Below are 17,343 nucleotides of genomic sequence, written 5' to 3' on the forward strand. Positions count from 1 at the left end.
GACTTCCCAGGGAATCTCTGTCAGAAGTTTTCAAGAATAGATTACACAAATCTCTCAGAGATGGTCCTGGTTTACTTGGTCTTGCCTCAGATCAGGGGGCTGGATTAGATGACCTCTTGAGCTTTCTTCCAGTCCTACTTTTTCATGATTGTGCTATCAACCTTACTTTACAAGGTTTTATTGTACCTGGCTTTATAAACTACATTTCTTAAAGCTGCTCTTTGCTTCTAATAACTTCTTAATTTCAAAAAGAGCTAGTGTAACTATCAGGATGTGTATATCAATTTTAGTTGATACACATGCCATTTAGAATGTCCTCTCAGTCTAAATAGTTTTCTTAATATTCATACTATTTTTGTTCCAGGGGATGGAAATCTTAACAGGGGATGCAACAAAGGGGAATTACTTCAGGATACATATTAACCTGTACAGTATGGTAGAAGCCATTACCTGCTTTTCAAAGGAGTCCTTCCCTGTCTCCAACTACGTTTGTTTGTTCGGACAGCATGAGCGGGTCCTTAATAATCTTTGTTCTCGCTGGAAGCAGGGATTGATCAATGATCTTTATAGGTAAGATGAGAGGAAATTCTGCTTTCTGAATAAAAACACTGTTTCCTTTTATTACGGTATGTATTCCATGCCTACCTATTCTGTTTGCTGCCATGGAATACCTGGAAAACTAAGGTTCTTTACCCTCAGGGTTCGATCGATCTCTCTCTCTCTCTCTCTCTCTTTCTAAAGCAGTCTTTCACTAAGTCAGTCATTAGCCAGCAACAAAAATCTCTCAGAAAGAACTCTGCTCCTAAAATGTTATGATTGAGTGTTAGCCTAATTTTAGCACTCTTAGGGTACGTCTACACTAGCTCGGTAGTTCGAGCTAGGTAGGGTAATGAGGGCAAGCAGAGTTGCAAATGAAGCCCGGGATTTAAATATCCCGGGTTTCATTTGCATGTTCCCGGGCACCGCCATTTTTAAATCCCCCTTAGTCCGAACTCTGTGCCTGCACCTACACGCGGCACGGAGTAGGTAGTTCGAATTAAAGATCCTAATTCGAACTGCCGTTACTCCTCATTCCATGAGGAGTAATGGTAGTTCGAATTAGGATCTTTAATTCGAACTACCTACTCCGTGCCACGTGTAGGCGCGGGCACGGAGTTCGGACTAAGGCGGATTTAAAAGTGGTGGCGCCCGGGAACATGCAAATGAAACCCGGGATATTTAAATCCCAGGCTTCATTTGCAACTCCGCTTGCCCTCATTACCCTACCTAGCTCGAACTAACGAGCTAGTGTAGACGTACCCTTATAGCTTTGGTTTGGAATATTAATTTGGCCTCAAAATTACCAAATTTACTCTGAAGGCAAAGAGGAGTGTTATAGAAAGTTTGGTTGAATTTCATGAAACAGTTATTAGTTACGGGTCATTGCAAATATTTGAAGGAAAGTGTTATGTATGGTATTGGATCTAGTCTTGATACTCCTGTGCTGATTTGTGTATGTTGCATACTTGGCAATGTAAGAGACTCTATGAACTTGCCTCTATAGACTTTCCATATCTTGTGTATGCATGTGGGCGATTAGAAAGTGTTTAGACGACTTTAAATGCATTTTCCACTAGGCATACTGTGCCTAGACTCTACCTGGGTTTGCCAGACATCTGGTTTTCAACTGGAACACCTGGTCAAAAAGGGATCCTGGCGGTTCTGGACTGCAAAACTAACTGGATCATTAAAAGTCCAGTTGGCAGTGCAGATAGGGCCTGGGGCTAGGGCAGGTTCCCTCCTGCCCTGGCTCCATGTGACTCCTGGAAGTGGCCACCGGGTCCCTATAGACTCCTGGAAGTGGCCACCATGGTGCCCAGGGAGGCTAGATGCCCTGCCTTACTCCTACAGCTGCTATCGCCACAGCTCCCGTTGGTTGGGAGCCAAGACTAATGGGATCTGCAGAAGTGGTACCTGCAAACGCAAAGGGCAATGTGTGGAGCCTCCCTGGCCACCCAACACATGCTTAGGGACCACGGGGACCTGATGACAGCTTACTGGGAGCTGCAGAAAGTACCTGCTGCCCCAGCCTGGATTCCCCAAGTATTGCCCTGAAACAAACTGTCTATGAGAGAAAGAAAAGAGCGCAGGAGTGGATGGTAAATTTTCAGTATGGTAAATGGTTAACAAGCAGGGGTGCCACAAGGTTCCAAACTTAGTCTGCTCTTGGTCACTATATTTATAAATGTTTTGCAAATGGTGGCAGAATTTGCAGGTAAACCAAAATTATTCAGATTAGTCAAGACTAGAGAAGACACAAGACTAACTTCAGAGACGTATCCATGTTTGTAAATTGGCAGCATGGTGGAAAATGAAATGTAATGTTGACAACTGTAAAATAATTAACATAGGAAAGAATAATCTGAACTACTTATACACTTTAATGGATTTTAAATTAGCAGCAACATCTCAAGAAAAAGATCAGGACTTCACAGAAGACTGTTCAGTGAAAAATTTCTACTCAGTGTGCACTAGCTGTTGAAAAAGCAAAATGCTGCAGTGCATAAAGGAATGGGATAAAGTATATATAATAACATATATATTACAATGCCATTATATAAATCAAAGGTGAGTCCTTACCAGGATAACTGTGTTCAATTCTAGTCACCCTATTTCAAACAGCATCTGTCAGAAAAGGAGGACTTCAGAGATAGGTAGTGAGAATCATTAGCGGCATGGGAAAACACATATGAAGGAAGATTGAAAAGACTGGAACTGTGTATCTTGGAGGGGAGATGAATGAGAGGGATGAAGGTATAAAAACATCTAATCGTATTTAGAAAGTTGATGGAAGCATCTCTTCGCCTTTTCTCGGAACACAAGAACAAAAGAGAATTCAATGAAATTGAAAAGTGGCAAATTAAAAAGGAAATATTTTTTCACACAACATACAATTAACTCATAGATATCACTGCCACAAGATAACATTGAAGCCAAATGCTTAGCAGCAAGATTCAAAAAAGGATTGGCCATTTATATTGATAGCAAAAATGTCCAGAGATTCAATAGTAAGAATTAAAATCCAAGAGTTTTGGAGGGGAAGGGATTTTTACTAAAGAGCTAATGAACATTTGCAAACTTCAATCCATTTTAAGCAAATATTTTGTCTTTGAAGTTGAATAACAGTTTCTGTTGTGTTGCCTGAAACAGTTGATAACGGAGTAACCAGATCATATTCTTCAGAGCATGAGACAGATTCCCTCTGTCAGGAAGTACTTTATTGAATATTTTATATTAAGCATTTCACTGTTTCAGAGATAGTGAAGGACAAGGCTCACCTGCCTATTTAACTTTAGGTACTGAGCACTGCAAGGGGCAGAATCAGATTAGATGGATTAGTGAACTAACCTGGTATTGCCACCCTGTGCATTCTGAAGTTACATTTTTAGAAGCATTCAGGGCAGTTTCATGTCTGCCAATAGACAGGTTTTTGCCTTGTGTTCAGGCAGTATTTTATTTTGCTCAAGCAGCCTGATACCGTCCCACTTATTATTATTATTATTATTAATATTATGTATGTATTTATTTATATTATTGTAGTGGCTAGAGACCTAGGCATGACCAGAACCCCACTGTGCTAGGCACTTCTGCATGAGAATGCTGGGCCACCTAACACCATACATATCTTTGGTTAACTGACAAACATCCTCCTCTTCAGTTAATGGTGGAAGGGTTGTTTTTGTGTTCGGTTTTGGGTGAACATTTTACTGTGTCACCTTAAATAGTGAAGTCTTTTGAAAAAGATTCATATTCCCTTAGACAAGACTAGACCTGCATTTTGTCAAAGATCCTCAGAGGTGTGCAGTGTGATTTCTTCACCTGAGGTTTCTCTTCCATGTAAATATGCTGGCATTTAGCTACTTGGCTGGTCTGTTTTCCATATCCTGTGCAGGAAGATAGGGTTGAACCGGATGGAAAAAATCCACAGTAATGTATTACTTGAACAATTCAGTTTTTAATGTTTCTATCCAGTGCTTCAATGTTTCTGTCCAAGTATGAAACATTTTTCTCTAGGGAAATCTTTCCTTTGGCAGTCTACATAGAGGGTTGTAATGTTTCTGATTTATTGATATAACAGAGAATTGTTTAGATTTACAGAAAAGTTTGATTTTGAGTTACAGAAAAGGTATGGCACATAACAAATACAAAGTTAAAGCAAAGAGTGTATAGAAGTTAAAGAATAAGATTCTGAGGGAGAATGAGCTCACTATAATAGAGATGAACTAAGATGGCAGCATTCCTTACCTTTTCACTGATACTGTCAGTTAGTACATTGATAGATCTGCCATGAAAGTGACTCAATAACCTGATTGAAGTTAGTGTCATCAGTTTTCTTGCATTGTTTATTTTTGTGATAGTGCGTGCACGCAGCTGTGGCTTCATCTTTACCATGAAACACAAATTGTTTCCGACACGTTTGCCTTTGTTGTGGGCCCAGACATGGTTATAGTGTCACTTCTTGTTAGACATGCTAGCAAGGTTCGCACCAGTGGCAGCAAAAGGAAAGATGAATGGTTAGCAATTGTTTTTTGACCTTGGCAGAAGCAGCACTTGTTCTTTTTTCCTCCACCACTGTCTAAAGTGCCTATGCAGGTCTCTAGCAATTCAGAGAGGGGTTGATCATTAGCTTACTTGTGTTTTATTGTCTTTCATTCTTTCATGTTCGACATGCTTTCATATATACCATTCAGCCAAGTTCAGAACCCTGCCTGGTTCCTCTGTTTCTCCATCCACTGATTCATTCTTTCTTGGTGAAGGATCCAGCAGTACTAGTGGCAATACTGGGATCCTGAGGCAGTAAGATCAGAAGTGGCCATGGATGATTTCAATAGGAACATGGTAGCTAATGCTTTTTTTATGGGAGGAGGCAGGTGACAGGTTCACAGCATTATAATAGTGGCAGAAATGTTACACCTACAGTTTTGGTCAAACTTGTAATTGCTATGATGAGCTTTCCATGGACATGTCCTCTTCTGGATGCCAGAATACACACCCAGCTGAATAAATAGGTGCTGTAGTGAAAGGATGGATCACATGTGACTGCGTAGTTTTGGAGTTACTCTGTGGGACAAGTGAGGAAGAGAAAGAATTCTCACCGTGTAATAAAACAAAATCAAAGCAATGACATGTCTCTATTAGAACTGTTTGGAACCCAGGATTTCCATTCCAGGGGAAATTCCAAAGTTTCAACACTTAAAAATGGTGATAGTCTTTCCACAGAACGAAATTCAAACATTTCCTTTAAAAATTAAATTTGGGGTTGACTTTATCAAAACATTTTCTTTTGGTAAGGTCAAAATTGTTCAACCACTAGGTGACCTGGCTAAGTCATCTGCTAACCAGCTCCTCAGCAAGCTGGCTGGGGAGCCCAGACATCAACCAGGGAGCCAGCCATGCAGACCACCAACCAAGCAACTGGGAAGTGGGCACGTTTGCCTGCTGTCCAGCCCCTGAACAGCTGCTCATCTTATGGAAGGAAGGTTCTCTGACTGCCCAACTTGCTGGTTTGTCTGGGCTTGCCAGCTTCCTCACTCCTCAGCTGCTCAGCAGTTGGCTGGGTGGCCAATGAGGTAACCAGCCAGTTAGTGAACCAGCAAACTGGGGAGCCTGGTTAACAAGGGAACCCAGCAGCCTGCCCATGCTGGACACCCAGATTGCCTGCCTGTTTTCTATTAAAAGTTTTGACAGCATTAACATGAATCAGCATTTTCCACAAGAAAATTGTTCCAGCAGAACATTTTCAACTAGCTCTAGTCTCTGTGCACTCGCTGTTTTACTGCACACTTGTGGTCAGGCTGTTGGGCTAAATGAAATCTCTACCATAGGTTCCAACTGCTAACATCAGTGGAATTGGTTTTGCTCCTTTAAAAATTAAAGGATTCTCACTGTCCATATCATCAGGACCTCCCATTGGGAAGCCCAGGGGGAGGATTGACATAGGGATTGGTGTTTGCCTTCATTGAAGTAAAGGTGAGTATCTAGGTATCTCCACCTCCCGAGAGGTGTCTGTATCTCAGCACTGTTGGATCCTTCGGGGGCGAGGGAGGCATTCTATGAATGTAAAAGTAATAATAATAAGATATTTCTGGCATAGCACTCTCCAGTCAGTGCTTCCTAGCCCTGCCCCCAAAATGCAGTGGTTGAAATTTCACATAGAAAAATCTGTGGCTGAGAAAAACCAGTAGTTGTAGCCTATTGCTTAGTAAAAATTACCAGCAAGAGGAAGTGGGAGAGAAAGAGCAAGAGATAGCAAAGTCTCTCAACTGTCATCTGAGGGCAGCATTGTTTACTTTGTTCTTGCAAAGATCACCCCCGCAGCCTCTCTCCCCCAACAGGCACACGCTAATACCCATTTGAAATAAGCCTTAACGGATATCTGGTCTAAACTTCTGTGAGCTTTCATTCTTGGTCTTGCATTGTATCTTGAGCCTGTAGAGTGAACAGGTCTTGCCCTAGTTTCTTTGTACAAACCCATCGAGTACCTCTACACAGAGCTTAAGTCTCCTCTCGATCACCCTTTTTCAAGACAACATATTCAACTCTTGAAGTCTGTGCCCATAAGGCAAGGTCCTCTCCCTCTACTCCCCACAATGAACTTTGCTATCTTCCTCCACAGTTTGACAAACTCTTCAACTCCCTATGCAAACAACATCTCGCACAGTACAGTACTCCAAATATAGTTGGGGTAGATGAGACATTAACTCTCTGAATGTGTAGGTCATTTCTTTGTAGCTACAGAACAATTGAAAATAATGTTTGTTTCAGGAAGTACTAATACATCTTCTCAGTAATCCTTTTGTTTATTTTTTGAAAAGTTTGAAACATCTTAATCTTCTCTCATCAGTATAGTTGACTGGTTGCCAGAAGATGAACATAATGTTTAATTAAGAGGAGTGTAATTTGTGGTGTTAGTTCATTCACTTTCCTAATCTGTACATGTTTGAGGGAATATATGCCTGATGACACCACATGAGTAAGGACAAATTTATAAGCACGAATTCTCCATAGTTATTAGTATATTCTTTCAGATATTTTATAGATCACAACACATGCACTCACATATACATCTACTTTAGAAGAACATTGTTAGGGTTGCAAAGTCAAGAACTCCAAAATTAGGATATGCCAGAATTAGGGTTCCTTGTGCAACCTTAATTCAGCCCCTTTCTGAGTAAGCATTTTGATATAGACTTTAAACACATGATCACATACTATATTTTTCCGTAGGATTGACTGGGCTCCCTTAGAGTGTATCTATATATTGTGGAACATTTTTAAAGTTCTGTGCAAGTGGGGTACTTTAAGGAAAGTTGAGTGACTGACAGTTGTAGGTTGCCTTAACACAAATAGAATGATTTCTTATTAGTGAAGTCAGTAGCATCACCGGTTCTAAAGTTACCCAACACTTCCCAAACTGCGTATCTTATTTCGATCTAATTTCGAAATAGCTTATTTCAAAATTTGGTACTGCCTACACAGCACCAAATTTCAAAATAAAGTGTTATTCTGACAAGTCCCTTAACCCTGTGAACGAGGGTCACAGGGACAATGGAATAGCATGCCTGTTATTTCTAAATATGTTTTGAAATAACGGGTGCATTTAAAGACATAGAATCGCTGTTTCGGGATACTTCCAGTATCCTGAAATAACGCCACTGTCTAGACATAGCCTTAATGAGCAGCTTTTCAATATTTTGTTTTCCCTTCGTTGCTCATTGTGTGGCTCCAGGCCTTATTTACTTCACACTATTCAAACCTTGCTCTGAAGACAGAATTATTCATTTCCTCATGGGCTTTTCTGTGTCACTCATCACTAGAGTATCCAAGTGCTTCATAGACATTAATTAATTTATTTTCACTTCACCCCACTGGGGGTAAGGGTAGTATTATACTCAGGGCTACCCCTCCACTATATTTCAAGGCTCTGCCCCCAAAGCATGGGGGCACTGTAGCTTTTCAGGAAAAGGTTTAACATGGGCAAAACAAACATTTTTCACTAGTCTCATCTCATTTAGCTGAAATTTTCCAAAAACTTCAGTCCCCACAGACATAGAAGAATTCAGTCCAAATATTGAAGGTTTGGCTATAAGCAACTAAAAACAGAATCTTACAGTGGGAAGTGTTGGGTAACTTTAGTAACAGGTGATGCTACTGACTTCACCTATAAAGAATCATTCTTTTTGTGTTAAGGCAACCTACAACTGTCAGTCACTCATTTTTCCTTAAAGTACCCCAATTACACAGAACTTTAAAAATGTTCCATAATATATATCCCTTTAAAAGGTATCTATTAGAAAGAAATAAAATATAAAGTGTTATGTTTTTGCATCTCTTGAGAAATTAAGTCTCGAATCTAGAGACTTTTATTAAAAGAAAAATGCCACGTGTGTGTGTGGGGGGGAGGGGGATAATAATTTTACGTGACTGCAAACAGAGCACAGGAATCTTATTTACACTAAGTAAATTACACTTATACCCCACTGCAAGGTCCCGTCACATGGCCATCGTGGTGTAAAGGAGGTGTAAATGAGAATTAGGCCTGTGGAAGTGCTGACGGTCTAATCAATTACATTTTTATACTTGCTGTAATTTTACAATACATATTTTCCCTTTTGTGTTACTTTTTAATGATAACTCTGACTTAGGAAAGTGCTTTGCTATAAAGCAATGAAGTCCAAGCTCTGTTTTAATCCCTTTGTGTCTGTGTTCAGATTTTTCCGGCATGATATCCATTGCCAGGAATGGCCACAGTGACACAGCTGTCACCTGGGAGATAATTTGTCTCTGTGTTACATGCAAATTATCTTTTAAATAATTAGAGACAGCACCTAGCAATGATTTCCTCACTGCCTTGCATTCAGTAAAAAGGCGGATGGTTAACCCTGTGGTACTGGATTTCCTGAACATAATGTGCCAGTGCAGTTTTCAAATTAGCATTAACAACAGGCCCTCAAAATCCCGCTAGCTCTAAGAAGTAGCCTCTTTCTGATGTGTGCAAGAAACTGCCACCAATGCTAATAACAGGATAAATCTTGTACTTTGCATCCAGGCAAGACTCCAATTGATTTCAACAGGAGTTCTGCCTGAGTGAGGAGTGACAGTTGCAAATCAAGGATGAAATCCCCTCTCCCTACACACAAGCATGAGAACATTTTCTTTCTGCAGGAAGCTAAATGGAGTTCTGGGGAGCCCATCTTTTAGCTCAGGGGCAGGCCCAGGGATTACCAAATCCATGAATACTCTTCCAATCTAGAGACTGGAAAAGCATCTGCTGTCCTGCCAAACCCCAGACAGGCTGTCTCAGACTAGATCTGCATACTTGGCCATCCAGAACTACAAAACAGCCCCAGCCCCCAACACTACTTTCCATGCTAGCCTATTCCAAGCAAATGTAGAGCCCACTTCCTCATTGAAGAGGAAGACCAGTCTCCTTTGTATAGCTGCTCTGTTCACATCCACGTCCCTTCTCTGAGCAGCTATGACAGCTCTGGGTCAGCAGAGAGCCTGTATGGCCTTTCACCAGCAGATAAAATTCACCCCCAAAGAACACTTTTGGTTTTACAGTCTTCTAAGAATTCTGATCTCTTAAGTTTAGTTGCCGTGGCAAATGTAAGTAAACTTGAGAACATAAGAAGAATGGTCAGACTGAGGGTCAGTCTAGCCCTGTATCCTGTTTTTCAACAGTGCCCAATGCCAGGTGTCCCTGAGGGAATGAACAGAGCAAGTAATTATCAAGTGATCCATCCCCTGTCCCCCATTCCAAGCTTCTGGCAAAGAGAGGCTAGGGACACGATCCTGGCTGATAGCCATTGATGGACCTGGCCTCCAGGGGTAGTTTATATTTAGTTAAATCCAGATATAACTAGCAGCCTTCACAATCCAGAGCAGGCAAAGCAGCCTGCCCCTGCACCCACAGAAACTTCTGCAATTCCTGAGTTGTCCTGGTCCATGCCAGGAGCTAACCCTGGCAAACTGCCACTGTCTGTCCACCCCTGCTGAAAGGGCTGCATCAGTGTCAGAGTTGTCAGCCAAAGAGAGACTCATAGAATCATAGAATAATAGGACTGGAAGGGACCTCAAGAGGTCATCGAGTCCAGCCCCCCGCCCTCAAGGCAGGACCAAGCTCCACCTACACCATCCCTGACAGATGTCTATCTAACCTGTTCTTAAATATCTCCAGAGAGGGAGATTCCACCACCTCCCTTGGCAATTTATTCCAATATTTGACCACCCTGACAGTTAGGAATTTTTTCCTAATGTCCAATCTAAACCTCCCCTGCTGCACTTTAAGCCCATTACTCCTTGTCCTGTCCTCAGAAACCAAGAGGAACAAATTTTCTCCTTCCTCCTTGTGACACCCTTTTAGATATTTGAAAACCGCTATCATGTCCCCCCTTAATCTTCTTTTTTCCAAACTAAACAAGCCCAGTTCATGAAGCCTGGCTTCATAGGTCATGTTCTCTAGACCTTTAATCATTCTTGTCGCTCTTCTCTGCACCCTTTCCAATTTCTCCACATCTTTCTTGAAATGTGGCGCCCAGAACTGGACACAGTACTCCAGCTGAGGCCTAACTAGTGCAGAGTAGAGCGGCAGAATGACTTCACGAGTTTTGCTTACAACACACCTGTTGATACAACCTAGAATCATATTTGCTTTTTTTGCAACAGCATCACACTGTTGACTCATATTCAACTTGTGGTCCACTATGACCCCTAGATCCCTTTCTGCCATGCTCCTTCCTAGACAGTCGCTTCCCATCTTGTATGTATGGAACTGATTGTTCCTTCCTAAGTGGAGCACTTTGCATTTCTCTTTATTAAACCTCATCCTGTTTACCTCTGACCATTTCTCTAACTTGCTAAGGTCATTTTGAATTATGTCCCTATCCTCCAAAGAAGTCGCAACCCCACCCAGTTTGGTATCATCTGCAAACTTAATAAGCGTACTCTCTATCCCAATATCTACATCATTGATGAAGATATTGAACAGTACGGGTCCCAAAACAGACCCTTGAGGACTCAAATCCCAGACTCAAATCCCAGTGTCGTCTTCATGGATATAGATGGGCCAGATTAGCCATGAAGACGTGCCTGAGGATGGAGTCTTGCTATTTACTTGAGATCTGTCTGCCAGTTTTTGAAGGAGTACATACCCCATTCTGAGGCATGAGGAGTAATGGTAGTTTGAATTAGGATCTTTAATTCGAACTACCTACTCCGTGCTGCGTGTAGCCACGGGCACGGAGTTCGGACTAAGGGGGATTTAAAAATGGCGGCGCCCGGGAACATGCAAATGAAGCCCGGGATAATTAAATCCCGGGCTTCATTTGCAACTCCGTTTGCCCCCATTATCCTACCTAGCTCGAACTAACAAGCTACTGTAGACGTACCCTTAGAGACTAATAAATTGTATATAGTATCATGAGCTTTCATGGGCACAACCCACTTCTTCAGATGAGTGGAACAAGAGACACAGAGAGGTGCAGAAACCCCAAAATTTAAAGCAGAAAAAGAGAGGAAGGAGAGAGGAGAAAGGAAGGAAAAACACTCCTGTAAGTTAGTGTCGGTGCTAAATGAGGCTAATAGAGTGGGCTATAAGTGTCCAATATTTAGCTTTTGATTTCATTTGGGTGTTGAATATAATGGTCCATCCAGTTACTGTCTTTGTTCAGTCCCTGCATGAAGGTGTTAGATTTGCATGTGAAGGCCAGTTCCGCAAGTCTCTTTCTCTCTAGCTGGCTCCTGAAATTACTTTGCAAAAGAATAGTTCATTTTAAATCCATTAATGAACGCCCAGGAAGGTTAACATGTTGCCCAACAGGTTTCTGTATGTCCCCTCTTCGAATATCTGATCTGTGTCCTTTAATCCCTTGTCGTAGAGACTGTCCTGTTTGGCCAATATCCATGGCAGATAGGCATTCCTGGCACTTGATGGCATAGATCGCATTAGAGAATGTGCAGTTGTATGAGCCTCTGATGTGGTGGCTTATGTGGACAGGCCCAGTGATGGTGTCACTGGTATCAATGTGTGCACAGATTTGGCAATGGAGTTTATTGCAGGGGTAAGTTTCTGGGTGAGTATGTTTGAGGTGTGATATCTGGTTGCTGGAAAGAATTTGCTTCAGGTTGGGGGTGGTCTATAGGCAAGAATTGGCCTGGTCCCAAACTCTGTGAGAGTAAGGGACCATTTTCCAGGATAAGCTGTACATTGTTATTGATGCGCTGGAGGAGTTTAAGCTGGGGGCTGTAGGTGATGACTAGTGGTCTTCTGTTATTTTGTTTGTTGGGCCTGTCATGAAAAAGCTGATGCCTGAGTACTCGACTGGCTCTGTCAATCTGTTTTTTCATTTCCCAGGGTGGAAATTTAAGATATAAGAATGCCAAATAGAGATCCTTTGGTGTTTGTTTCTGTCTGTGAGATTGGAGCAAATCAAGTTGTATCTTAGGGCCTGGCTGTGAACAATTGATCATGTGCTGTGTCCTGGATGGAAGCTAGAGACATGTAGGTAAGTATAATAGTTGGTAGGTTTCTGGTATAAGGTGGTGGGAATGTAGCCAGCAGTTAATGGAAGTGGATCTCTTGTGTATAACAAAACACCACTAGTCATCACTCAGAGCCCCAAAAATATGCAGGAATCTTTCCATTGACTTTGACTGTCCCTAGATCAGGGTAGTGTGGGTCAGTGAATTTGCATAGCTAACTGACAGAGAAGTAGAAAATATTCTTGCAGTTTCTCTTGTGATGTTGGCTTTATGTATTAAAAATGGATGCTCTTAAGGCTTTAAATTCATGAACTGCCTCAGCAGTAATTGCAAAACAGTATAAGATCATCTAGCTGCCTTTCCACAGTCATTTAATTAGACTATGAGCTAGTCCATGGTGGGTTAAAAGCACTGGAAGCTTTTACTGAGTTGAAGATATTGTGTAGCATAGTACTTTCACAGCACAATAAAAGCCTTGAATACCTTTGAACTAAATATTTTTCAAGGGGACAATGCTTTTAGTTTTCATGCTTAAAGCAACAAGCACTGGGTCTGATGGAAGCATTCCATTTCAGAGTTTAAGATTTTTTCCCCTTTTTTCCTTCTATTAACAGACAACTAGCATGGGTATTTTTCAAGACTGCATCTGTGCAATGTGGTATAGATGCATGTAAGATCATAGCAACAGCTATATTGGGACAGCCCAATGGTCCATCTAGGCCAGTATCCTGTCTCTTATAGTCACTAGTGCCGGATGATTCAGAGGGAATGAACAAAACCATCCCCTGTTGACAAGTCCCAGCTTCTGGCAGTTGGAGGTTTAAAGACAACCGGAGCATGGGGCTGTACCCCGGATCATCTTGTCTAATGAAGCTATTCACAGGACATTTGGACAGAAGTAAGGAATTGGTTGTCCTCTCAGAGGAATGTGGAAGATGACATGGTGGGAGATAACCTTCATGCAGTCCATCCTGTTAAGTTGGAAACCACAACTAATGTCATCAAACTGCCAGTTGAAAGCGAACTGTCAACTTCCCAGTTGAAAGAGCCACAGGATAAGCCTCCCCTTTCAGGGCCAGTGTTCTAAGCAGATCATCTTGGGGTAGTGATCCACCAGTTGGGTGTTGAAGGCCTCTCATAGTCTAAGCATGAGTAGCTGGAGAAAGACAACCAATATCAATGACCTTGTCCTCCTGGAGACCCATGTATCAAATGAAGAAAAAGCCTGTTGTTCAAAATCAGTGACTATAAACTCATAGCCAGCAATTACACACAAAATATGGGCTTGCAATTTACATAAGCAGGAAATGAATGAATATGTGGTCCTACCTGCTGTGGCACATAAAGAAATAACTGAAGTCTCCATGCACATTGGCAAGCTATACATAATTACAGTTTATAGAGCACATAGTGCCCAGTGACCTCAACCAGCTCTGTGGAATGCACAGGACCCTGCTGTATCTGTGGGTGACCTTAATAGTCACCACACACAATGAGGTTATGTTGCAAACAACATTACAGGCAAAGAACTGACACTCCAGGCATTTGAAAAGGATATGCTGCTACTTTAGTATGCGAATTGGCATGCCGCTTTCCATGCTGCAGGATGTGGCAAAGGGTATGTCATTGTCTCAAGATCATCTCTAACAATGGTACTGGCACACCAATATTCGCATTGTGGATCTTCCTCAATGACTTCCCAGTCAGCAGAGAACTTGGCTGATCCATGTTATTGTTCAAATCACAGTTCTCTACTGAAAATCATCATATGCTAAAACTTCACAAAGGCAGACTGGGGATGATATGAAAGTTGCCTACACTTTCCCGTTGCTGAAGATTTTTGAGTATTTTACTGTGCTCCTGATCTCTGCCACAAAGAAGAACCATCCCCACACAGGTCATCAGAGCTTCTCCACTGATATTGGTGTAAAGACCTAGAATTGGAAAAGCCTTCCTTGGCTATGTCTAGTCTGGCATGATTTTCCAGAAATGTTTTTAACGGAAAAGTTTTCTGTTAAAAGCGTTTACGGAAAAGAGCGTCTAGATTGGCACGGACGCTTTTTCGCAAAAGCACTTTTTGCGGAAAAGCGTCCGTGCCAATCTAGATGCGCTTTTCCGCAAAAAAGCCCCGATTGCCATTTTCGCAATCGGGGCTTTTTTGCGCAAAACAAAGCTGAGCTGTCTACACTGGCCCTTTTGCGCAAAAGTTTTGCGTAAAAGGACTTTTGCCTGAACGGGAGCAGTATAGTATTTCCACAAGAACACTGACAATCTTACATGAGATCGTCGGTGCTTTTGCGGACATTCAAGCGGCCAATGTAGACAGCTGGCAAGTTTTTCCGGAAAAGTGGCTGATTTTCCGGAAAAAGTGGCCAGTCTAGACACAGCCCTTGTGTTTACTGGTTGTAGCAAGGAAAGGGTGGCTTGAATGTGTAGAAAGTCGAAACTTCACATTCTCGGGCTGGACTTGCATATTAGGGTAGTGAAGAGCTAGAAGAGGAGACACTGAAACTGAAGACTTTGTATACAAGCCTGTTATGCTGCAGTACCCCAGGTCTAAGGACACATTTCACATTCTCGTGGGTATTGGCTTTTTTCCATCTTTTTTTCCTATGCCTGGCCATGAGAGCTTGCTGCCCCACCACGGCTCCCCAAGTGGTGATGAAATCTAGAGTTCAGGCTCCAAGGAGCTGCACAAGACAGTGGCAAGCTGTTGAGGTTTTCCTCCTGATTATTTTAGAAAATTCTGAAATCTATTGTGGGGAAATTGTAGATCTGCTATTGTGCAGAGAAAAGTAGTTTTTCCTGTCAAAGATGATCTACTTAATCCAGATCAAGAAGTAATTTTGCTGAAAAATACATTTGTGGGGCTCCAAAAGTATTTGTGAATTCCACACCTAGTTTTAGGGAGGAAAAAATTAAATGTTTTGATTATTTGGAAATGCTTGCTTTCACATTTTCATTTTGAAATGTTTTATTTTGACTTTTTGTTTCAAAACTGCATTTGGTTTTGAATTTAAACAAAACAAAAAATAAGGGTGAGAAACACCTGGAAACAGCCCCCCAAAAAAATTTGGAGTAAAATGTTTGACAGATGTTTCTGATAAACCCCCTACAAGCTTTTAGTTGTTTTGATTTGATGAAAAAAAATAAAGTTGGATTTTGTTTGAATTGAACTGAACTTTTTTTGAATATTTTGTATTGTTTGGCCATGAACCAGAATGTCATTGATTTGCTCTCTGCTCTGTCACTGATACATATCAGGTTCACTAAATTTGGTTGCAAACCCCTCTATGGTCTATGGAACATGGGGAAATGGGTCTTGAATGGGCTTGCATAATATCAGGGCAGTGAAGAGCTACAAGAGGAGACACTGAAACTGAAGAAATTGTATACAAGCCTGTTGGGCTGCAGTACACCAGGGTCTAAAAGGAAACATTTCACAAGGTATAAGCAGGCAGAGAGAAATTCTTATCACAGAAATGTATATGGCTTCTGCTTGGAGCTTTATTCATAGTTTTACAAAATTAGTTTCTTAGGGTGTGTCTATACTACCCTCCTAGTTCGAACTAGGAGGGTAATGTAGGCATACCGCACTTGCAAATGAAGCCCGGGATTTGAATTTCCCGGGCTTCATTTGCATAAGCGGGGAGCCGCCATTTTTAAATCCCCGCTGGTTCGAACCCCGTGTAGCGTGGCTACACGGGGCTCGAACTAGGTAGTTCGAACTAGGATTCCTATTCCGAACTACCGGTACACCTCGTTCCACTAGTTCGAACTAGCGGGGTAGTGTAGACATACCCTCTGTGTGTGGGCTACTCCTGGTGTCCATGTCAGGAAGGAGGTTCTGCAATCTTTCATTAATTAATTCTCACTACTTGGCCTTAAGCAGTGTTGAAGCTGTTCCACCAAGGATAAGTAATTTTAAAAGTTGTTATGTGAGAGAGAGAGTGAGCACTCTCACCTGGTGTGTGGGAAACCCAGGAACCATCCCCCCAACTCCAATGACTTGTTTTTTACCTTTGCACAGTGGAACAGCTTCAAGAGGAGAGGGTGAGGAAGCCTGACAGCAGAATATACTGTAGCCCAGTGGCTGGGGCCAGTGTTCCCTATAAGTTGAGAGCTTTGGCAGCCACTCAGGTGAGATTCACATTCTGCCCAGCTGATTAGCAGAGCACCCACAGTTTCCCACAGTTGGTAGCATGTGTTTCTATTGGTGGTACACATCTGCACATTCCTTGGTGAACATAACAAAACTTATTCTGCACCTGGATGGGAAAAAAATTAGAGGGAACACTGTCTGGGGCTCTCACTAGAGAGGTGGCAGATTACCAGTTCAATCCCCTTCTGCCCCTCAGTTGGTGAGGTGACTTGAACCAAAGGTCTCCCACATCTCTAACAACTGGGCGGAGAGCTATGTGCAGCAGCTGCTTGCAAAAGCAACATAGGCACCTCACCTCAATAGAGGATTTGCAGCTGAGACTCCAAAGCAGAGGGATCCTTCAGCCTGGAGTTAAGCGCCTATCTCAATGAAAATGGCAGGGACTAAGACACCCTTGGCAAAATACTTCATGTTGGCTTGTTTAAGCAAGAAGCCAGCCAGCATCCTGGCTTTTTGAATCCCATTCCTGGGCAGATCTTTCTCACCACTGCTGAGGGAGCCTACGTGCCTAACTCGGGTTTGTGTAGCTTGGTGATTTTCTAAGGGCCAAAAAGTTAGGTGTGGCAATACTGTGTGTTTTGTGACTCTCGCCCTAGATATTTACAGTCATTCTCAAAAGAGGAGATGGGTGAGTTTTGACTGGCATATTAAATCACTTG

General features: G+C 42.1%; 1 protein-coding gene across 5 annotated transcripts in view; it reads left to right on the forward strand.

The window, feature by feature from the left end:
* Window positions 1–17,343, forward strand: part of CFAP61 (cilia and flagella associated protein 61) — a 200,512-nt gene that overhangs the window by 158,627 nt on the left and 24,542 nt on the right. For 4 of the 5 annotated variants that reach the window (XM_075925780.1, XM_075925782.1, XM_075925783.1 and 1 more), the window contains one exon: window positions 365–570. In XM_075925780.1, coding sequence (XP_075781895.1) covers window positions 365–570 — 206 coding nt within the window. Of the gene's footprint in view, window positions 1–364; window positions 571–17,343 lie in introns of those variants that run through there. The other variant, XM_075925784.1, reaches the window with a different exon arrangement.

Source organism: Pelodiscus sinensis, chromosome 3, assembly GCF_049634645.1.
Source record: "Pelodiscus sinensis isolate JC-2024 chromosome 3, ASM4963464v1, whole genome shotgun sequence".
Taxonomy (NCBI): Eukaryota; Metazoa; Chordata; order Testudines; family Trionychidae; genus Pelodiscus; species Pelodiscus sinensis.